This window comes from Prionailurus viverrinus, chromosome A1 (assembly GCF_022837055.1).
Source record: "Prionailurus viverrinus isolate Anna chromosome A1, UM_Priviv_1.0, whole genome shotgun sequence".
NCBI classification, from domain to species: Eukaryota; Metazoa; Chordata; class Mammalia; order Carnivora; family Felidae; genus Prionailurus; species Prionailurus viverrinus.
The window spans coordinates 6188617-6211950 of record NC_062561.1 but is presented as its reverse complement, the minus strand read 5'-3'; the positions used below and the strand labels follow the sequence as shown (position 1 = coordinate 6211950).

Here is a 23334-nt window from a genome sequence, read left to right as displayed (position 1 = left end):
TTAGTTTACGTAATGTGTAGTTTTAAATATGTGTAACTAAATTGAACTTTATAAGTATATGTAGTTAATTCCATCTCCATCTCTTAAAGGATATCTATGTCTGTCTGTCTATTGTCTGTCTGCCTGCCTATCTATCATCTATCTTTCTTTTTTTTTTTTTTAATTTTTTTTTTCAACGTTTATTTATTTTTGGGAGAGAGACAGAGCATGAATGGGGGAGGGGCAGAGAGAGAGGGAGACACAGAATCGAAACAGGCTCCAGGCTCTGAGCCATCAGCCCAGAGCCCGATGCGGGGCTCGAACTCACGGACCGCGAGATCGTGACCTGGCTGATGTCGGACGCTTAACCGACTGTGCCACCCAGGCGCCCCTATCATCTATCTTTCTATCTGTCTCTATCTATCTATCTATCTATCTATCTATCTATCTATACTTTTCTTTTCTTCATCTTCTCATTGGGAAACCAGAGGATCACATTATATACCAGATTGTCAAACCAGATGTTTGGACACGTACACAAGTTTTAGGAAAATGTATTGACTGTCTTGTCAATATCGAACTCACTTACATCACAATTCTAATAAATCTTGTGAATCTGCTCAATGTTTTCTCCATCTACCAAACTGTCTCCAGCTGTGACTTCTGCTTCCAGCCACGATGGAACAATAGGACCAGATTTACCCTTCCTCCTTAAACAAATTTTTAAAATTTAAGTTTATTTATTTATTTACTTACTTATTTATCTTAATATAATTTACTGTCAAATTGGCTTACCTACCATACCCAGTGCTCATCCCAACAAGGGCCCTCCTCGATGCCCATTAATTTTATTTATTTTGAGACAGCAAGAGAGAGCAGGGGAGGGGCAGAGAGACAGAGGGAGAGAATCCCAAGCAGCCTCCGTGCTGTCAGCACAGAGCCTAACGTAGGGCTCGAACCGAAGAACCATTAGAGACCCCTCCTCAAACAATTTGAAAATTGGACGAAATATATTTAAAAATGTGTTTTTCAGACATCAGAGAACAGGCAGCACAAAGTGAGTTTTACTCTTGCGTGAGCTTACTGCTTGAAAGCAGTTTCTAACACAAGAAAGGGAACTCCAAATACGGTCTATTGGCGTTGGTGTGTGTTGAGCAGATAGAAGCTGCACTGCATAGAAGCTAAGGTGGCTAGGGGCGCTTGTGTGGCTCAGCCAGTTGAGCATTTGACTCTTTTCTCAACGTTTTTTAAATTTATTTTTGGGACAGAGAGAGACAGAGCATGAACGGGGGAGGGGCAGAGAGAGAGGGAGACACACAATCGGAAACAGGCTCCAGGCTCTGAGCCATCAGCCCAGAGCCCGACGCGGGGCTCGAACTCACGGACCGCGAGATCGTGACCTGGCTGAAGTCAGACGCTTAACCGACTGCGCCACCCAGGCGCCCCGAGCATTTGACTCTTGATTTAGGCTCAGGTCTTGGTCCCAGGGTTGTGGGTCGAGCCCCGTGTCAGGTTCTGTGTTGAGCAATGGAGCCTGCGTGGGGTTCTCTTTCCCACTCTCTCTCTTTCCCTCTGCACCCCCCCCACTCTCTCGTGCTAGCCCTCTCTCTCTAAAATAAAATAAAATAAAATAAAATAAAATAAAATAAAATACACATAGAAGCTAAGGTGGCCAGAATTTCAGGGCCATGTATTGGAGCAGGGGACTGCACAGAGAGAGGGAGCTTGGGAGATCTGCAGAGGAGTCCCGTCAAATCTTTTGCTGAGTACTGATCTGTGCATGCGTGAGAGAACATTACCTGAGGTCAGAGAAAACCTCTTCCAGGAACTTACGCAGGGCTGAGAAGAGTCTATCTTCCTACCAATCAGAGTGGTTGCTGAGGCATCTGGCAGAATTCTCAGGACATTTCTTTAGTATCACTACTTAGTTAGCCCCAGGCACAGTTCTGGACCTGATATACAAGCTTAAAAGCAAGCATCAAAAAGATCCAGTTAATTTAATAGTATGCCAGAACAAATCCAACACTAAACAAATATAATAAGATCTAGTAACCAACAAAGGAAAATTCACAATATCAGCATCCAATTAAAAAAAAAATACCAGGTTAAGAAATTTAAAAAACACTCTCATTTATAATTGCATCAAAAGGAATAAAATACCCAGGAATAAATTTAACCGAGGAAGAGAAAAGACCTATACACTGGAAACTATAACACTGATGAAAGAAATCGAAGATAACACAAACAAATGGCAAGATAGTCCATGTTGGTTAAATGGAAGAATTAACATTGCCAAAATACCCAAAGTACCCAAGCAATCTACAGATTTAATGCAATCCCTATCAAAATTCCAATGGCACTTTTCGCAGAAATAGAAAAGACGATCCTAAAATATGCACGGAACCGCAGAAGACCCCAAAAAGCGACGCGGTCCTGACGAAGAACAACAGAAATGACACCACACTTCCGTGACTTCAGTCTACACTACAAACTCACAGTAAAACAGTTATGGTACTGGACGGAGAAGGGGACCACGAGAGGAGTCCAGCGTAGTTTGGTATTAGGAAAAGTCCTTGATTAAATCAGAGAAAATTGTTCGTTATCTATTTTTGCCTATGTATAGCATATATTCCACCAATGAAGAAACTCAACTGGGAAGGCAGTTACCGCCTATCAAGCGGATTTTAGGGTCTATTAAGCCAGCATCAGTTTTTACATCCATTAGCACTGTTGAGTATGCTTTCGACAGACATTATCAATAGCCGGTAAAATGCAAATTCTCTTTGTACTTTGTAACTTAAATGGAAAAACACACCTAAGAAATGACTTTATTTGTACACAAAACGGTCCTCACTGGCCTCCCACGAGCTTACCAATTTCATCTGTGGCCATTGCTGCCCAGGACACGTTTAGTGCTCTGAACAGAGTGGCCACGTCACCGTGGGTGACCACCTTAGACTTATTCCTTTCTCTGGGGCCTGGATGCTGCAGTAATCTGACTTTACCACACAGCCGACTGACTTTGCAGGGCACGATCTCTCCAAACTTCATTTTGTCTCATTTGTACACTGAGACAAGTACATTTGTACTTAATTCTCCAAATGGTAGGCAGGCAGTGTTACTTTAGGGTCAAGCTGAGATAACAAAGTTAATTAGGCAACTCTGAACAGTGATGGAGCTTGCTCTCCACAGCACCTTTACGCATTTCGGTGACTCACTGAAAGTATCATAGTTACCACTACAATTCTTTTTCTGTAAGTTTTTTTTTTAACGTTTTATTTATTTTTGAGAGAGCACAAGTAGGGGAGGGGCAGAGAGAGGGGGACAGAGGATACGAAGCGGGCTTTGGGCAGACAGCGGAGAGCCCGATGTGGGGCTTGAACTCACGAACCGTGAGATCGTGACCTGAGCCGAAGTCGGATGCTCAACCGACTGAGCCACCCAGGCGCCCTGTTACTACAATTCTTAATATTTACAGAGCTTGGAAGAGAACGACTCGACCAAAGCCCGAGGTCCCAAACTCACGTTCTTTCTGATGCTTTTCACCGATAGTCTCCCCACCCAACCCCCGAAATCTTTCCCACTGTACTACTTTCTCTTCTCAAAAGAGAAATAGTTATGGTTCTTAACCTTCCGTTTAGTGCTTGATCCAATAATGGCTTCCATTGCTTTATTTCCCATACGTGTATCCTGCCTCCTCAACTAAATTAAATTCCATGAGTATTTGAGGATAGGGATTGTGGTTTGTTTCAGTTCTGTTTGGCCACAGGCCCTAACAGCCTCTCTGAGATACCAAATGCTCAGTAAATGCGGATTCAGTTCCATTGCTCCCTCAAAACACATTCAGGTTATGAGAAAATTCACAGCTGTCCCTAAGTGAGATGAGGAGAATTAATTGTTCAGTAAAGAGCAGGAGCCCCTCACCTTCCCTGAATTTAAGAAAGAAAAAAAACTTCATGATGGGTCATTGAAATCGGAGTTACCTTTAACTATTTCAGCCCTGGAATTATTGACGTCAAGAATTCTGCTGATGTTCATATAATTGCTCTACGTTCATTGTGAAGGGCGAGGAGACATCTGGTCGTGACGTGACCCCCAAAGTTCAACTTACCTGCTACAAGTAGGTCATATTTTAAGTCTTCAGAAAAATCATATCTCCATATAGAGAGAATGCTAATAATAGCTAACGTTTAATGAATGCTTATAGGCGAGGCGTGTGCTCAGCGCTTTATGGATTACTGCATCTTAAGCAGACTGGCTTTCAGACATCATTTACAAATTGCCAATTGAAAGTGTACAGTTTCAGGAGTTTTGCAAAATGTATACCTGTACCATCATTACAACTAAGAGTCTACTGAACCTCCATTTTTACTGCTGAGTAACATACCCCACTTCATGCATATACTAGTTCGTTTATCTATTCATCTGTTGGTAGACATCCATCCAAAGGCGCTCTGAACACTGTGTGGACATGTTTTCATTTCTCTCAGGTAAACACACGAGAGTGCAACTGCTGGGTCCCCTGGGAAATATGTATAACTTTATAAGCAATTGTCAAATTGTTTTCCAGGGTGGCTGTTCTATTGGATATTGCTACTAATAATGTATGACAGTTCCAGCCACTCCCCGTCCTTGCCAACACTGGATATTGTTGGTCCTTTTCTTCCCCTCTTGTCTTCTACTATGGTAGAGTTTATGCAAAGCCACTAAAATTCACCTGAACGATTCTGCCAGTTTTTAAACAAATGTTCACTTATTTTTTGAGGGAGAGAGAGCAAGAGTGCATGAGCAGGGGAAGGGCAGAGAGAAGGGGAACGGAGAATCCCCAGCAAGCTCCACGCTAGCAGCGCAGAGCCTGACATGGGGCTTGAACCCACGAACTGTGAGATCATGGCCCGAACCAAGATCAAGAGTCAGACGCTTAACTGACTGAGCCACCCAGGTGCCCCAGTTCTGTGAGTTTTGACGCTTACGGTTGTGTAGCCATGACAAAGATCAGGGTATAGAGGTTTCATCACCCAAAAACATACCAACATGTTCTTATTTAGCGGATCCCTCTTCTCCCTCCCGCCCCTGGCAACTAGTGGTCTGTTTTCCGTTCTTATAATTTTGCTTTTTCCAGAATGCCATAGAAATGAGATCGCACAGTATGGACTTCTTTCATTTAGCATCACGAGCTGAGAATCATTCACGTTATGTGTATCAGTAACGCACTTTCCATTTCACTGCCTGGGAAATTCACCATTTTACGGCATGTGTTTTGGTCAAGGTACGGATAGGTTTCCACCTTTTAGCAATTACAGATAAGGCCCCTGCAAAGATTTGTGCGCAGGTTTTTGTGGGAACGTGCTCTCGCTTCACTCGGGACGGCTAAGTTGTAGGACAAGGGTGTGTTGAACTTTAAAAAGAAACTGTTCACCTTTTCTAAAACGACGGTGTCACTTGGCATTCCCACTAGTGACGCGAGAGTTCCACTTGCCCCGCATCTTCACGTATGTGGTACTCTGTTATTTTTTAATTTTAGCCTTTTTAATAGGTGTGTAGTAGGATCTCATTGTGGTTTTAATTTGCAGTTCCCTAATGGGCAGTGATGTTGAGAATCTCTCCATGAGCTTATCTGCCATCGGTTTATCTTCTTTGGCGAAACGTTTATTCACATCTTTTGCCCGTAAAAAAATTGCTGTTGTTTTTTTTTTTTTAATTACTGAGTTTTAAGGGTTCTTTGTTTCCAGAGACAAGTTCTCACGGGACTTGCAAATATCTTCTCCCAGTCAGTGTTTGTCTTCCGTTCTCATAACAGTCTGTCAAAGGGCAGAAGTTCTTGATCGTGATAGAGTCTAACTTGGTCAATCTTTTCTTCTCTGCATCTTGCGTTTGGTATTGTATCTAAGAAATTTTTGCTTAACACGAGGTCACAAAGGTTTTTCCTACATTTTATTCTACAGGTTTCATATTTAGATTTAGGTCTATGATCCATCTTGAGTTCATTTCTGTATGGAGTACAAGGTCTGAATTAAGGCTCTGTTCGCTTGGTTTTGCCTAAGGATATCAAATTGCTCCGGCATCATTTGCTGAAGAGACGATCCTTTCTCTGCCAAAATGCTTTTGCCCTTCTTTGGAAAATCGACTGCCCTTCTATGTGTCAGTACCTTTCTGGACTCATCATGTTCTACTGATTTATAAGACTATTCTTTCTCCAATATCACAATGTCTTGATTACTGTGGGTTTAGATGTCTTTTTTTTTTTTTTTAATTATTCTTTTATTTCTGGGAGAAAGAGTGTGAGCGGGGGAGGGGCAGAGAGAGGCAGACAGAGGGTCCGAAGCAAGGCCTGTGCTGTCAGTGCAGAGGCCGATGGGAGGCTCGAACTCACTAACTGTGGGACCATGACCTGAGCAGAAGTGCGACGCTTCACCGACTGAGCCACCCAGGCGCCCCTAGGTCTAGCTAAGGCTTAAAATCACATAATGTATCTTCTATGTACTCCTTCATTCTAGTGCTTTCGCTTCTCCATAAATTTTAGAAAAAGTTTATTGATGTCTACAAATATCCTCCTGAAAAAACACATAACCTCCTAAGTGTGACTGACTCAGGAAGCCACTGAAGGCTTACGAGCATGCACGGTGACCATTCTAGTTTATTCTTTAAAAGGACTACAGAATCCTTACTCCATGGGGGAGACAGACAATAAACAAGTACACAAACAAAAAAGAAAACCCTAGATGTATACCAATGTCAAGTAGTGATCAGTGTTCTGGAGAGGAAGGATCGGTGCCGTGTGGAAGGCAGGCCACAGAATGGTGCGAGTGGGAGCCAGGGGCCAGTTAGGAAGCCAGAGCTTGGCGAGGGAGAGAAGATTGAAAGTTCTCTTTTGGATATGCTGGAGTTGAGATCGTATTTGACGTCCCAACGTGGAGTCGTTTGTTCACTCATTCATTCACTCAGTATGTCATATGTACTGTCATATGTAAGGCACGTTTCCAGTTGCCGTAGATGAAAAGACCGCCTAGAGGTGTTAGCTAACACTGTGGCAATCATGCTGAATACCTACGTGTACCCAATCAACACCTCTCACCCCGTAAGCAGGACCGGTGACAGGTCAACGACATCTCAGCGAAAAACGACTGCCTGCCTGGAGTTTATCTTCTGGTGGGGTGGGGAGGAAGACCAAGCAAGCCGGAGTTGGTAGCGGTCAGTGCTATGGAGGCAAATGAAGCCCGGCTGAAGGGGACAGAGAAGGAGGCTGGGGTGGGGAGGCGGGGGGCAGGCTGCTATTTCACAGTGGAAAGGAAGAGCCTCTCTAGGATGAGATTTGAGCAGACCTGACGAAGTGAGGGAGCGAGCCAAGCTGGGGAGAGCGGGAGACAGATGCAGCCGGAATAGGGTGTGAGAGCCGTGAGACAAGACATGCTTGGCAAGCTGGAGGAACGGCGCAGGACAGAAGGGTGACAGAAGACAGGTGTACGAAATGGGAGGCCACGGCGTGCAGGGACTTGTGTGGCTCTCGCTGAGCCAGGAGCACTGCGGGACGAGAGCAGAGGAGTGGCACGGGCTGTGTTCAAAGGGTCCCTCGGGCTGCTGGAGGCTGAGGAGACAGGGCGGAAACAGGCAGGACGCTTGTGTAAGAGTCTAGGGAAGAGGTGGGTGGCTGTCGTTTGGCGCAGAGTGGGGCCTCAAAGGCGGGGAGGGCAGTTCGCCCGGGGACACGAAGGGAAAGCGCCCGGGGTTTGCATGCGGAACGGGAATAGCGCGTGCGAGCAAGGATGACGCCACAGTGTCGGTGCGGCCTGGACGGCTGGGAGGGAGGGGTTCGTGGCCACGGAGACGGTCAAGTCTGTAAAAGGCGCAGGGTGGAAGGCGGAGGCCGGAGTCCGCTTCGGGTACCTTTGGTCTAGAGACAATCTGCAGTGATGAGTCAGATGCGGCAGGTAGGTCTGCACGGGAAATCCGGGAACCGTCGGCCTACCCGAGTCCTGAGCCTGGACGATGCGTTCACCCAGGGCCAAGGGAAAAGAGGAGAGGCGGAGACGGTACAGGCTCCTCCCAGGGGGGTTCTGTTGTACAGGGAAGAGACAGACAACGGTCAAATATACGTGCAACACAGAGAAATAAGGCCAGGAACGGGCTGGAGGACGACGGGGTGTAGGTCTGTGCACGTTTCTCGTCACAGATGCAATTAAATATACGCAGCTGGACCCGTATATGAAATAGGCTGGCTATGTCAATTTGACGGTTAACATGTCATATGCTAATATGTTTATATGTCATATGCCACATATATATATGACATATGTTAATATGTCATAAACATATGTCAATATGTTTAACTCCTCAAGTTTGGACAGGATCCCTCAGAGAACAGGGGTTGCTAAATTTAAAAATCTGAGAACTGAGCCCTAGGCGTTTCCAACATTTCCAGTGGAACTTGCCATAATGGGTTTTACTTTTTTGAAAAAAATTTTATTTTTTATTTGAAAGACAGAGAGAAGGGTGGGGGAGAGACAGAAAGAGAGAAAGAGAGAGAGAGAGAGAGAGAGAGAGAGAGAATCCTAAGCAGTCTCCACGCTCAGCGTGGAACCAGTGTGGGAGGCCGTATCCCACAACCCTGGGATCATGACCTGAGCTGAAAATCAAGAGACGCCTAACAGACTGAGCAGCCCTGGTGCCCCAGGGTTCTATTTTTTGAAATTCATGCAGGAGGCGGGTTGTCAACACGGCGGCCCTCTCTCCAAGTCTCTGAACTGCCGTTTGCTCAAATCTTTAGACCAGCTTGGAGGTGTTCTCCTGTGTTCCTCAGACAACCGCATCCGAACCAACTGAGGAGCTGGTTAAAAATGAAGATTCCGTGTCCTCCCTGCGCCCCTGAACCAACCTCTGGGACTAGACCCAGAGAAAACAAACTGCAGATCATTTTCACGCCCACTGAGGTTGGAAGCCACTGCATCAAAGGCAGGGAGGAAAAACAGAAGGCAATTCGAGTGAAGGGAAATAGGAAGGCGGGTTAGGGTACTGACAGAAGTCAGACTGACTCAGTCTGTGGTCAGAGGGCAGCTCCTGAGGGCCCTGGGGAGGGAGCTCCGTGATCAGATCCCCGCGCTGTGCAGACGAGCCGGGGCGGCAAGACGTCATGTGGCAACACAGGTCTAGCTCCTAAATTATCCTCACTGCTCTGATCCGGCCTAGCAAGATTAGGAATTCCTTAGTTCTTTGAATGTTTTTATCCGAATGAGTTGAATTTTTAGGAAAAAAATTATGTCAGCTTTTTAAATCTTCTGGGTTTCGTGCGAAGGGAGGGAGGAAAAAGAACTATTTGGGATAAAACAAATTGTTCTCAGCATAAGACAGAATTACGTCTTATTCTAGAAATGGAAAGCTCATCATAATTCTTTCGATTAGAAAGGTGTCTACTCCACATCTATCATAGTACGAAGTGCAGCAGAGGAAAGAACCCGTATATACATCCTAAGTCATTACTCCACTACAGAGGTAGAATATATAGACATTATTAATGAAAACAATCACAGAGATTTATTTAAAGGCCACTTGTTAAGACACATTTTAAAATAAAACACCTTTGTGTATATAAAAATACAGCTGACTCCATATTTTGATTTATGAAAAATAAATTTATTACATAACACCTTGTTTTTAACAATGTTCAATTTTTTTTTTTAATTCAGAATACTTGTGTCATTCATGTAAAATAGTTTGATACAGTACATTGTATGTTATAAGTTTTTTTTTTTTCCTCAAAAATCCTAAGGCTCTCCTACTCCTTCTCCTTTGCTGAAGTAAGGGCACCCTAAACAACGTGCGAACGAGTTTTAAAAAGGAAAATTAACTGAACAAAATTTTAATAGCACTACACCAACCAGCTTTAAAATCGGGACAGGATAACTGAATCGGATGCCGCACTTTCAGAGGAAGTTATCATTCATGCTTTTTTCATCTTAAAGCATGCTCACTAATCAGCAACACCAACAGGAGAAATAAAACACTGTCTATGACAATCATTTCAGTTTGTTTGCTGAACCAAACAGGTTTATATCAATGACAACATATTTAATTACTATCAAATAGCAGCTTTAATACCAGTCAAGTCATAGATTGAAAATAAAAACGAACTTGTAAGTTGGAAATTAATCTTTGGGAGTTTTGAAACCTTTCTGGAAAAACTATGTGGCTTCTGTACTTTCAAAAAAAACCCAAGCAATAGTCTTGGTCAAAAAACACTGATTAATGTAGAAAAATGAATCGACCCACTGATAAGACACTAAAATGAAAGGTGTACCAAAATAATCTCACTTTGCGTCTTGGTGATTTTGTTGAGTGACATACGCCGTGTGTTTCAAGTACCAGTTAAACTTGTGTGTGTGTGTACTATTGGTCAGAGGACGCTGTTACACTGAAAGAACTCACCACATACAACGACAAATGCTCGCCCTAGCACATTTCACAGCTTCAACTGCTACAGACTGTCACTGAAAACGATGCATTGGTCAGTCTGAACCATGTCAAGTAAACTATGGAAGTAGCAAATCCACAACACAAACTGTGCTAGCACTTTCTTTCAAGTCTAACTCCGGAACAGGTACAACTTGGAAGCCACTACCCCGGTCTGTGAAAAGTGGTGGAACTTGGCTACTGGACAGTCTGAGGATGTGAGCGCACAGTACACTCCCGTGGCCCATGCCGGGTTCCCGCAGGGAGCTGCACCGTCAGTCCACAGCGCTAGCAACGGTGCACGGACAACATTCCAGCGCAGCTCAGTACCGGTGTGTCTGGTGTGAGTACTGTGGAGGCTGCTGGGAGGTAGCTGAGTATCCCATGCTGCTCTGCGGCTGTGATGTGCTTGGTCCAGGGTTGGGATAGGCAGCATGTGGATTGGAACGCTGGAAAATGGAGAACGAGGGAGACATGTGAGTCAGACGTCTCTAAGAGTCGGCTCCATCCCGAGCCAGCAAGGCTTATGCGTGTTTAAAATGTCACTGATTTCAAGGCAGTAAGAATTTCAAAGTCTTGCGCCATATACTAGCTCTAGACGGAACATGATGAAAACCCCCAATCTTTTAATATCAGCTTTTCTTTGTGGAGGTCAGAGTATTGCCAGCAAACAGTATCAGGCTGAGTCTCATTACAATGCTGTGCAGTTCGTTGTTTCTCTAGAGCAGTAACCTCCCTCTGTAAGCCGTTTTGTACCTACTTGATAAGTAATAATTAATTTGCTCGAGTTGTTTATAAATGAACTTAGTGATGGACACACTAAGAAATTCAAAGCTAATTCACATGCTAGTTTCTTCGGTAGAAACCTCTCAACATGCTCGTGACTGAAAAATAGAAAAAAAAATGAACAGGGCAAGAAAAGGTACCACGGAATAATTCTCTTTGGCATTTAATATTTTTATGCCCTTTAATGAATCTTATCTTCTGCTACAAGGTATATACAAAAGTTCGTAATTATAGAAACGTAACAAGAATGGTATTCTCAATTCTAAAAAGAGCACAAAGGGAAAGAACAGTGATAGAGTTTAGAGACCTCTGATTTTGACCTGTTATATTATTATTCCTATTCCTGCACCTCTCTCTCTCGTATTATTAGCTCCCAAGACAAATGTGATAACTGATTAACCGTAATTTACTACTTTCCTCTTTCAAAGCGTAGTTAATAAATCATACAATCCGAAATTCTGCCAACCCTAGCAAAACAGAATTTTAAAAGAGGGGACACGTGAAATCGAAGTCACTACAAAAACCAACCACAATGAGAACACCAAGAAACAAAGAAGTGCAGCAGCATTTTCTTGGTTTCAGTAGCAAAGGTCCAAGCACTGCTCCGCTTCATTCTAAGGATGCCTTAGTGTGCAAACACACTCTTGGGCCCAGAAGGATGCGCTCTTTCCATCCAGATAGGGAGAGAGAGATGTCTGAACAAACATCAACCCTCAGAGATGTCTGCCCTTGACGTCCCTGTTTTGTTCCTGGAAGACAGCCGCTACCCCGGCAGAGTCTCAAGAATTTCCACGGTTCGGTGGACTGGCCCCCTCCTCAACCAAAGCGAAGAGTGAAGGTCTTATTCCTGAACCGTAGTGGCAGCTCTGGGAAGCTCACCAGTTCAGTAAGATCTCCTTTTCTCTTCTGGTAGGTAAGTAACTCTAACTGGTCAAGCTTTCAGTGTCCTCTCCACACTGAAACCCGGCTGAGTTGGCAATATGATCAGAATGAGCAAGGAGGTGGAATACGATTTTCAGAGCAGGTCTTTCTGCAAAGGAACTGACAATGTCACTCGACAGGATCCACGAGCAGGCAGCCTTGGCGGTCAGATCTGAGTCTGTGTCCTGGGTCTGCCCCCGGCTCGGCAGGGGAACACGTGAAAGCTATGGAACCTCTCTGAGCATCAGTTTTCCGAGATAATGATGAAATAATGTAGGTTTCATGCTTAGTATAAAAGCTAGCAGAGTAAGTACCCAACAAGCTCTTATCATTACAGTCACCACCAGCATCACCACCACCACTTAAGAAGCGCTTACTAAGGGGGCGCCTGTGAGGCTCAGTGGTGAAGCGTCTGACTCTTGATCTCGGCTCAGGTTCCTGAGTTCAAGCCCCGAGTCGGGCTCTGTGCCGAACGCTCGGAGCCTGCCTGGGACTCTCTCTCTTTCCCTCTCTCTCTCTGCCTCTCCCCAGCTCACGTTCTCTCTCTCAAAATAAATAAATAAACTTGGGTGCTATGAATGCTACTAAGACTTCTGATGGCAGGAATGATGATGAAGACGGTAAGAGAGGTAACATCCGTTAAGGACTCAAGGCAGGCCAGCCACTGTGCCTCAGCATACGTTCTTTTGTTAAATCGTTGTTACAACTTGACACTTGCCATTGTCCATTTCTACAAACGAGAAAACTGGGAACATCTGAATGACTTACTCAAGGTTACCCGAAGTCAGTGGCCGGGCTGGGATTTGAAAGCCTGTGTGCTTAATCGTTATCGGTATACGGCTGTCTCAAAACAACAGACAGCACTGACTGAGCTGCTGCTACAAGTTAAGGCGCTAGGATTTTTCACGTCTACTCTTACAACAGCTACCAGTGAGACTTGGCTACTCTCATTTTACAGATGAAAAACTAAAGCCGGGAAATGTCACATCGTCTGTCCAAGGTCACAGAGTTGATAAATGGCGTAGTTTAAGTTCGATCATTCTAGGCCTGTCTGGCTCAAAAGCCAGCTCCCTCTACTGTATCAGTCAGTGTTTCTCCATGCCAGTGACGCTCGTGTCAGTGTCATTTCCCCAGGTATGTGAAAGTCAGCATTTTTCTTAATTATACTGCATTTCCCAAAGGTCACAAACCCATATACAAGTATGGATATGGCAAGCCAAAACAAAACACACTAGAAATACCTGATAGTCTGAGGTCATGATTAGTCCACCTGAGGTAGTGGTCGGAGGGACAACTCTCACTTTTTTCAACGGGGGTCCCTGTGTGTGACTGCTGTCTTGATTCCCTGGGTGACCGGTTCCATTAGTATGGTTATTGCCCTGCTGCTGCTGCTGGTTCTTCTCAATTGGTTAAACAGAAAAATAAAGTTCAACTCAGAAGGAGAACCAAATACAAGCAAAATTATCTTCACGGTCGCACTGGCCACAACGAGAGGCAGGAAATGTACTTTAATACTTACTTTGTCTCCTTTGTCATCAGGTTCTTCTTCTGTCAAAAATTCTCGTTTGGGGTAAGGGATCTGACAACCGGCAAAAACGCTGATCACAAAAAAAAAAAAGGAGAAATGTTTTCCAGTATGCTAATCGATATTTCAGATCCTTCATTTTACTCTTTTAAGGTGGACTTTGCCTCCGTATTTATAAAACCAGAACCCTTCCTGCAGCTGTGAAGAGATGACTCTTCTAACCCGTGACATTACAGCAGGCCGTGGGAGGGCTTTTCAGAACTGTATAAAAATAATCGATCATCGAATATGACTCAACTTCCTTCTGGCCCAGGCTTACTCTTTATTACTATACCCGAAATGTAGAGGCCAGCTGCAACGTCACTGCTCTTAGGGAACGAGATCTGCAGTTGGGAACACAGAGTGTGAGTGCAAGCGGTGAGCGGCCTCGGGGAGTCTGAGGGAGTGGCAGCACCCACACGCGACCCGCCACCAAGTAACGGGAGTGCGCCTGAAACTAGAGCCGGCAACGTCGCACAAAGCGAGACACGGCCAGAGATGCCTAAATGACACCTCAGTCATCAGAGCTCATTTCTGGCTTATTGTGGGGATTTCCTCAGGTCCTCCCGTCACAGGAGTGGCAACTTGGAGTTGGTAGCTACAATAAAGCACGCTCCAAAAAATTCCATCGTGCTGGTGAATTAATAGATGGGTCACTTACTCTGATGTAGGAAGCGGATCTTCTAAGAAGTAGGGATCCTGCATAGCCTGTTCTGAGGTAATTCGCTTAATTGGGTCCATGGTAAGCAACTTCTGAAGCTGAAACCGTAAGTCATAAAAACGTTACTGCGTTACTTCCCGTAGTCATCTCCTCGGACACATGTGCGAAGTGTATGTTTTTTGATGAAAACGCCACCATTTGAAGGTATTTATTCCCCCAAATTAACAACAGGAAAACTTATTTTCTATTTAATGTAGTAATTCACATTTAGTCATTCTAATAATCATGATCTTACTTGGTTCTCCTTTCAGAAGTAACTAAACGTATGCCTTACTCCAAACCAATGATCCACATTATCTGAACTGCTTTGCCCAATTTAGGACAGAACTAAATTCTTGTCTTTTCTATTCTTTTTCTATTAAGGGGAAACATTATTATAACACAAATAATAAACTAGCCATGTGTGGCTATTTAGATTTAAATCCAAATTAACTAAAACCAAATTAAACTAAAAAAACAAAACAAAACAAAACAATTTCTCAGTCATATCAGGTACATTGCTAGAGCTCAAGAGACACATGTGGGTAGAAGTTACCCTATGGGATAGCACAGATCATCAGAGAAAGCTCTCCTGTGCTATCCAGTGCTATCCTAGTCTAAATAAATACGATGCTTGATACAGAACTTGTAAAGTACAGAGGGGTTATGAATGGGAGACTCCAAGGTTACTGCTTGGGTCAAGTCCTGACTTGACATTTATGAGCCGAGTGACTCTGGACAAGGTGCTTACTCTCTTTGTAATGCCATCTGTCAAAGGGAGATTAACAATCGTGCCTACTACCAAAGGTTTGTTTTCAGGATTAAATGAGTTAATGTATGGAAAGCAAACATAATGGTACCTGGCACAAAGACAGTAAGTGTTAGCTGCTATTATTATTGTTATTGTTACCTTGCTACCTATAGAAATGTCGCACTCATGTGAAAATTCAGTATTTTTTGGTTAAAACATAGTTGACCGAAGACTTTACGAACTAACATATTTTATTTTATTATTTATTTATTTTAGAATGTTTGACTTTAACATGTGATTTAAGAGCTTATCTAAATAGTGGTCTCTCAGCTTCTCCTCTTTGATCTAATGCGGTGGTTTTCAGACGTCAGAGTACATCGGAATCACCGCTCGCGCACTTCCGAAAGCAGACCGCTGGCCCCGCTCCCAGAGCTCTGACTGGGATGTCTGGGCAGGGGTCCGAAGAGCTGCCTTTCCATCAAGTTCCCAAATGACTCTGGTGCGGTGGACCAGGACCACTCTTGAAAACCAACAGACGTGCTGAGACTTGATGGGAGAGGGCACAGAGGACAGAAGGACATAAAATATTCAGAAATACAGAAGAAATGCCGGGATGGCGAGATTTAAATTTAATTTTGATGAGATTTCAGTGGAAGCGCAGCTTCATTTTTAGAGTTGAAAGGAAAAGCACGGATTTGCCATTTAAAATAGTCAACAGTTTTAACGGAGTTACGTCCGAGTTTTCAGATGGGCCCACACAAGGTCGGGCACCCCAGCAAAAATGAGCAAATAAGCTGCAAGGGAAGTCTCTCTCTGGGATGTCAGTGGTGATGGTTGTGAGAGCCACTTCAGACCATATCAAAGAGCAGCAAACTGGGGGGAAGGAAGGGCAAACTGTGACTTTCAGTCTACCACTATTACCATTATTTTGCTGGAATAAATAATCCGTATGTTGAAGGATCTAACTTACCTTCCTATTTGGGTCCTATTTCAAGTACGTTATAAGAAACCATTATTTGGATAATAATATATTGTGTGCTAATAAGATAGGTTAAGTACTGCTTTTTAAGTTGCTAATAAGATATGAAATATAGGATATAGGACATGATATAAAAATAAGTAGAAGGTGTAGGAGCAGAAGCAGTAGACAGAGAAGAAAAAGCAGAAATAGAAGACATGTTTGCAAGTGGCCTGGTACTGTAATAAAGGAAAATATAATCTTTTCAAGGCAAAAAAAAAAAAAAAAAAAAAAAAAAAATCCCACTTAATGAACTCATTTAAAAATACCAAGAATAAAGGATTAAAAGAATTTTAAGCCAAATATAATACAGCCTGCTCCCCCAAATTTCCAAGTATGTTATATAACTTTCTTAAAAACATAAAGCTGAAAATCAGTTTTAATTGTAATGATGTAAAAGTGGAAATTAAATTGTAAACAAATTTAAATCGGCAATAGTTGAATATAATCTCATAAATTATGATAGCGCATGGATTCTTTCAGTTTCTAGGTCAAATTATTTTTCCATTATACAGTAATAAATCACACAACTCTCATATTCTTCCAGAAAATGCAAACAGTGCACACCATCACTGAAGGACTTCTAATACCCAAGTCTGTAAGAGTATCTTGGGAGTTAAAAATTTGATAAACAATCTTTCAAAGATCTGAAATACAAAATAACCTGTAAAAATTATTTCTGAGCAGTGGGATGGTTTTTCTTTTAGATTCTTCGAAATATTTGGAACTTTTAAATAACTGATGAAAACCAATAAATGTAACTCTAAAAATGTTCTTGACAGCCTTGGTACAAAGACAACCTTTAGAAAATCTAATATAACTGAACATTAGTCTGTTAAACCATGTTATGGGTTTGCAAAAACAAATATTTTCATGCCTTTACTAAGATGCACCAACCAGATGTCTGCGTTTACCATTAAAGTACTCTAAATAAATAAATAAATAAATAAATAAAAATAAAGTACTCTAAGAGTGCTAAGTAACCATATAAAGTGACCCAAAAAAACCTCTGGTTGGGCTAATCAAGGGGAAAAAAAAATTATTATTGTTCTCTAAAGCTTACCAAGTGGAATGCTTTACTATCTGGTTTAACTTTATGTTTTTCCATGTACTTGATAAGGCTGCAGTTGGTATACCTGAAAGAGAAATACTATGAAATACCTATTAGATTTTGAGGTTAATTTTACATCAGCTGAGGCTTTTCCAAACATTTTAATAACAACCGGTACAGAATATGTATAAAAAATGGCATTATCGGCATAGCATTAGATCAATTTCATATTTCATTCACGCACACTAGTCACTTACGAATGGATACCACTGATTAAACACAAAATAATTTCATAAATAATATACACTGAATAGCATTTTTATATGACTCTTATCTCAATAACTACAGGTCAAATGTTTAATTCAGCCTTTTAGTATAAAGAAAATTTTTTTTACATTTGTCACAGGCCTATAAACTGTCCTCTCTCCCAATTCTCTGATATTGCATTGCAGATAAATGAAATATTCCTTCTTCTCTGCTAAAGCCTACATAAAATGACTACACAACCCAGGTGGGGAGGCAAGTCAGTGCTAGCAAGGCTGGGTATTTCAGTCTCTTACTGCTTCAGCTATGATACTTTCACTGATGCCGTTTCCAGAAAGTAATAGGTACAGAAAGGGTTTTTTTCTATCCAAATTAGCTACTAAAATTAGCTGTTTATCTTCTTGATATCATGTAAACACCTTGAGCAATAAAGAATGCCATAATGTAAAATATTTATTAAGTAAATAAGTAAAACTGTTTGTTAGCATAACCTTGTGTCCCGTATTCTGTCGAGTACTCAATCTTATACCTAAGTATTGTGGGAAAGCAGAAATCAAAAAAGGGTCTACTTTCTTTCCAACTTACGTATTTCTTCTGAAATCTTTCATTAATGTTGAATGTTCGGGCATCTTTTTTATGTCTTCCCAATCTTTATCTGTGGAATACATTGATAACATTTTATGTTGTCTAGGTTCCTGTTCTCAAGAATTTTAACAAGAGTTACCTCAATTTTTATTACATGCCATACACTTTGACCTTCCGTGAAAGCACAGATCTCAAATAACTGACTAGCTATAGAAACATCTTATCTTGACCTGTAAATACAATTCTCATCCCTTGCATAGCATTAGATCTCTATCTTTTTGAGTTTATCTTTTCAGTGCCTACTTTCCATAGAATTTACTATCAGTTACCTCAATTTCTTTTTTACCTCAATTTCTATAAGTAGAGGGGAATAAGCTATTAATAAATATTTCTATTTTTAAATCATTCTATTTCTGTTTGTAAAACTACTTTTTCCCCTTTTCCACTCAGTACCTTGGTTAAATCAGCAACCAAGGTCTTCAATGACAAATGTAGTATCTTTTCCCTCCATAGCTATAAGATGCACTTTAAAAAAAAAATATGACCCTCCTTACTTTCACTTTATTAAATACACTGCTTTACGTCAGCAATCAATGTAAGCGACAACAATTGTCTGAAATAGAACAGGGTAGGATATAACTAGTATGCAAAAAAGTCAGCTGGTGGCTTGGCTAGTTTCAATAACAGTAACAAAAACAACCCCAGCTACTAGGTACATTAGGTGGAAAATGTTTCAGTTAGTTCTGCTGGCCTTAGAGTTGCTCGAACAACACATGCTAGACGGCTTGTTTTTTCCATCACTACCAATGGACTCTTACCGGGAGACTACCAGGTGCCGTAGTACAACAGGTAGTACAACAGGTAGCTTAATAGCTACCGTCAGTTTTTAAATGGCCTTCAGAGGTTTCCTTCCACTCACACAAACAGCTACTACCTATCCTCCATAAATATCACATATTGTAAAGTCAACTAAATACACAACCCCTGCATGGAATCTTCTCCTTATTTCCTTGCTCTGATTTCTCTATTTTGTCAATTTCTCAAGCTAGAAATCTTGATAATCTTTTACTTTTCCCTCAATTACACACTTCCTATAAACAATTCCATTTTTGTCCTTCACTTCCCATCCTTTTTTTTTTTTTAATCACTTACACCTGGAGTACCGTGATACAGGCAAAGAGCTGGCTTGCAAGGCTTCGCTTCCCTCTCTTTAACTGACTTTTACCCACCACCACACGCTAATCTTTCTAAAATGGAACATAAACCACATCACTAGTTTTCAAGAACTTATCGTGGATTCTCTTGCACATTAAATCTAAACCCTGCTCTGCCTACTTTTCAAATTTCTTATAAGCTGAGCCTACCGTAGCTATTGAACTACACATTAAGAATCATCTCCTACAGAAGCCACCCCCACTTTCACCTCCTTGTAAGCCATATTCCTTTGCCTCGGGCCTTAGAGATGGTGGACACATCCACAAGTGGGAAGAAGAGACCATTCTCCTCCACCTACTCCATCCATAGCTATTATTTAAACATTCTACTTAGAGCACCACAGTATGAACTCCAAGAAGGCAAGAGTCATGCCTGTTATATCAACAAGGCTGTATGCATAACTCAGTGCCTCCACATGGCAGGTACTCAAATATTTAGTGAATAAATACAATTCCCATCACAAAAAAGCAGTCTTCACAGAACCATTGACCAATTCTGCAGAAAGGTAGTATTTGTGTTAACACTCCAACAAGGGAATGAGAAATTATAACTCCCAGGTATTTCTGCATTAGTCTTGAGTTACCCTGACCTGAGAAAACTTCCTAATGAGACACCATTTCTAATAAGTACCTCACTAGCCAATATTATGTATGTGTTTTAAGCAAATATCCATTATTCTAGACTTCTGGGCAGTTTTTGGTGACTGAGGAACTAGCATTCTGTGGGATAACAAGGGATAGAGACACAGCTGGTGAGGTCTAACGCCTGTGATGAGACACCTTAACGACTTTCTCCCTGCCGCTAATCAGTGCACGCAAGGTTGCTGTTCTAATAGAACACTTAAAAGAATGTTCTTACCAGCCAGGGTGATAGAGCAAAAATATTCTATGTTTCATATTACTCAACATAATGTGATTCTACAGTGCCCTAAATGTAAATAATGTTCAAAATTTACACTCAAATCCCAAGTAATGGCATTATTATACGTACTGCCGGACCAAAATACATACTACTGAATTTTATTTATAGTTTCCCCTGGTAAGAACTAAAGGCACCTTTTAATACAGATATCGCAAACATGTTGTCATTTCAAATATTAAACAACAAAACAAAACAAAATAAAATGAAACAAAAATATACTCCTCGAATTCAGAAAACCCACAAATATCTTTACGCTAATATGTGAACTCTAAATTTTGCTATTTCTAAGGAGCTTTGATTAATGCAAGTCACAAATATAAAGAACTGAGTAAAGAGTGGCTTTCATCAGCTTAAGATACACACCTTTCCAATGAAGATATCTAAGTTTAAACAACAGTGATTTAAAAACAAAAACAAAAACATAATGTGTACCTGCAGGAAATCCCATTACATTGAATATTCTGTCCAGCTGGTCATGGTGATAAGGATTACTAGTTTTGATGTCCTCTTGTCGACAGTGAAATATTGGTTCTGACGTTAGTAGTTCTGCAAATATACACCCTATAGCCCAAATATCTTTAAAACAAAAAGAAAAAAAAAAAAAAGAAAAGAAAAAAAAAGGAAAGGAAAAAAGAAAAAGAAAGGAGGAAAATAAAGTGGTTCTTTCCAAAAGAAAATGCATTTTTATCGTGGTGGGGAGTGGTTGTTTCTTGTTTTCCTAATGAGTCATATTAATTCCTAAAGCAATTATAATTTAAAATATCATGGAATACTGTTTGTAAATATATTCCCACCCAATCCACCCCCATTTTTCATTCCCTATTATACCTCCATTCCACCCAGTGGCTTCATTCCAAATTCAAATCAAATTTATTACCTACATTTTTGGCAATTTTTAAATGCTTCAAACATTACCTTATCTGTGAAATACATACAAAGCTACATATGGAGCACAGGAACCACAAACAAACAAAATTAAACAAAAAATAAAACAAAAACAAGAAAACCCAAATAGCCTTTGAAATTGGGCATACTTGCCAAAAAAAAGTCAGCACAATTTTTTGAGGTAAAAATACTTTTTCTTCACCTAGTTTATGTACTTGCTAATTTGTAAAGTCTAATGATTATTCTCTCATGCAAGCAAGGTCATATTCCAATAAGAAAAAGACAGTGCCTGACCTCAAATATTCTAATGAAATCACATTTCTACTTGAACAGCTTTTTTTGTTCAAAGTATTTCTTTATGCTACAGTAGCATCAGATTTTCCAATTTAATAAAGACAAGAAAACAGGGAGCAAAATTCTACTTCAAGAGGCACAAAGGGTATAAACTCACTGGAATTACTTATAAAAGCCAGGCAAATGTATGCCTCCTTAACCCAACAAATTCCTTTCATTCACTTTAAGATATAGGCTAACTTTCATTCAGACTGAACTTTTACTCAGCAGAACTGTTATTAGTAAAGAGCTACATGCCAGTTTAGAATTTAAAACTGAAACTATTTAGTTTCCACTCTTGAGAAAGCCCTAAGCCAACAAGGTTGACTTCTCCATACTAGTAAGTACAACAGTGTGTATATAGCAGACACTCAATCAGTGGTTTTTGACTGATCTTATAACCATGGTAAATAGAAATAATGATAGAGGGAAAAATAAAAATCACTGTTTTATTAAAGGCAATTAATCAGGTATGTTAATAACTGTCACATAAATAGAAAATGAGAAAAAATGTTAATTTACAAATTAGCTGAGAATTCCTAAACTCTAAAACTGGAATATAGATCTTGAATGTAAAATTATCACATGTACATTTCAGAGTAACAAGTTAATCGCCTATTTATTAGAGATTACACAACACACTGATGACAAGCGATTTTTAAAAATGACGCTGTGTTTGCGTATCAGTTTTCTCCCATATCAGAGAACCAAGTCAGCCAATACCACCATATGGAAAAGTACCAAGAAACACAAGCCAAACTATATTATTTTTAGTGTCAGAAAGTACACGGAAAAAAACGATTTTGTGATTATTCTCTTTACATGTGTGCCAAATAAATAGCTTGACCTATGATAATCTCAATCAAAGGGAAGGGAGACAAACTAAGTAGCATCACAAAAAGGGGCTGATGGGTCAGTCTGCATGTGTAAAACTCACAGCACCCAAAAGACCGCACAACTCATTCTGGTTAGCTACGAAAAATTCTAAAGAAGAAAACAAACTCGGTAAAGGAAGATGAAGGCAAGTAAGTCGTGTAGCTATCCTTAAAGCTACATTGCTTCCAAAATAAAAAGTCAGAAAGTAGGACGAAATAGTTTATTAAGCCCTGCCTAACCTTACCCTAATACCTCTTTGTATCTTTTCTATTATCTCTTACCTTTTAGCAACCTCATCATCCTTCCTTTCTTCAAAATCCTGATCCAGACATTAATCAGAAAGTTAAGTTAGCTACAAGCAGGCTATTATTTCAGATAAATTTCTAAATCTGTGTAAATAAATCTCTCCTACCTATCTTGTCTGATTTTTTTTTTTTTTTGGATTGTGCCAAGTTCATGAAAAAGTCCCTCCCTATTCACCTCCCTGCCTACGTCCTTCTAGAAGACTTTCCAAGATAAAAAACCTATGTATCTCATCTCCTTCTCAAAATCTGTAATACTTGCGTATAATAGCTACTGAACTAACCAGCCAAAGTAGATAGGAATTAGCATGCCATGTAGACCCAAGGGAAGGGGGGCTTGTTAAATAATGTATTAATCAATAGATGTATTAATAGCAAGTGTCTACCTTAATTAAAGAGTAAATTCTCATTTCTCTTTATCTTATAATGCATTTCCCACTTAACAGAATGCCACATAATCAGTGGGCAGTTATTTGAGAACAAACATCTGAGTGTACCACACTTTTTTAAAACTAAAAAAAGTTTTTTTAAAACTAAAATTTTAAGACTGCTTTAGTGATGATTAAAAACTGAAACTCCTCTTTCAGCCTGGTCTACAAAGTCAACCAAACAAAACCCCAAAATACTTAAAACTGAATTAAACTTTGTCACTGGGAGTACAATGTTTACTGACCCGTTATTTACTCGCTCTGGTTTAATGATTCAGCTTGCAGTTCTATAGAAGTGGATCAAATCTGTTG

General features: G+C 40.8%; 1 protein-coding gene across 5 annotated transcripts in view; it reads right to left on the bottom strand.

The window, feature by feature from the left end:
* Nucleotides 1-9584: 9584 nt before the first annotated feature.
* CDK8 (cyclin dependent kinase 8) overlaps nucleotides 9585-23334 on the bottom strand; it is a 114527-nt gene continuing 100777 nt past the window's right edge. For 3 of the 5 annotated variants that reach the window (XM_047861016.1, XM_047861041.1, XM_047861049.1), the window contains 7 exons: nucleotides 20631-20774; nucleotides 18063-18132; nucleotides 17226-17298; nucleotides 14355-14452; nucleotides 13649-13727; nucleotides 13371-13529; nucleotides 9585-10871 (listed from right to left, as the gene is read on the bottom strand). In XM_047861016.1, coding sequence (XP_047716972.1) covers nucleotides 10746-10871; nucleotides 13371-13529; nucleotides 13649-13727; nucleotides 14355-14452; nucleotides 17226-17298; nucleotides 18063-18132; nucleotides 20631-20774 — 749 coding nt within the window. In that variant the 3' untranslated portion in view covers nucleotides 9585-10745. The remainder of the gene's footprint in view (nucleotides 10872-13370; nucleotides 13530-13648; nucleotides 13728-14354; nucleotides 14453-17225; nucleotides 17299-18062; nucleotides 18133-20630; nucleotides 20775-23334) is intronic. The other 2 variants (XM_047861024.1, XM_047861031.1) reach the window with 2 other exon arrangements.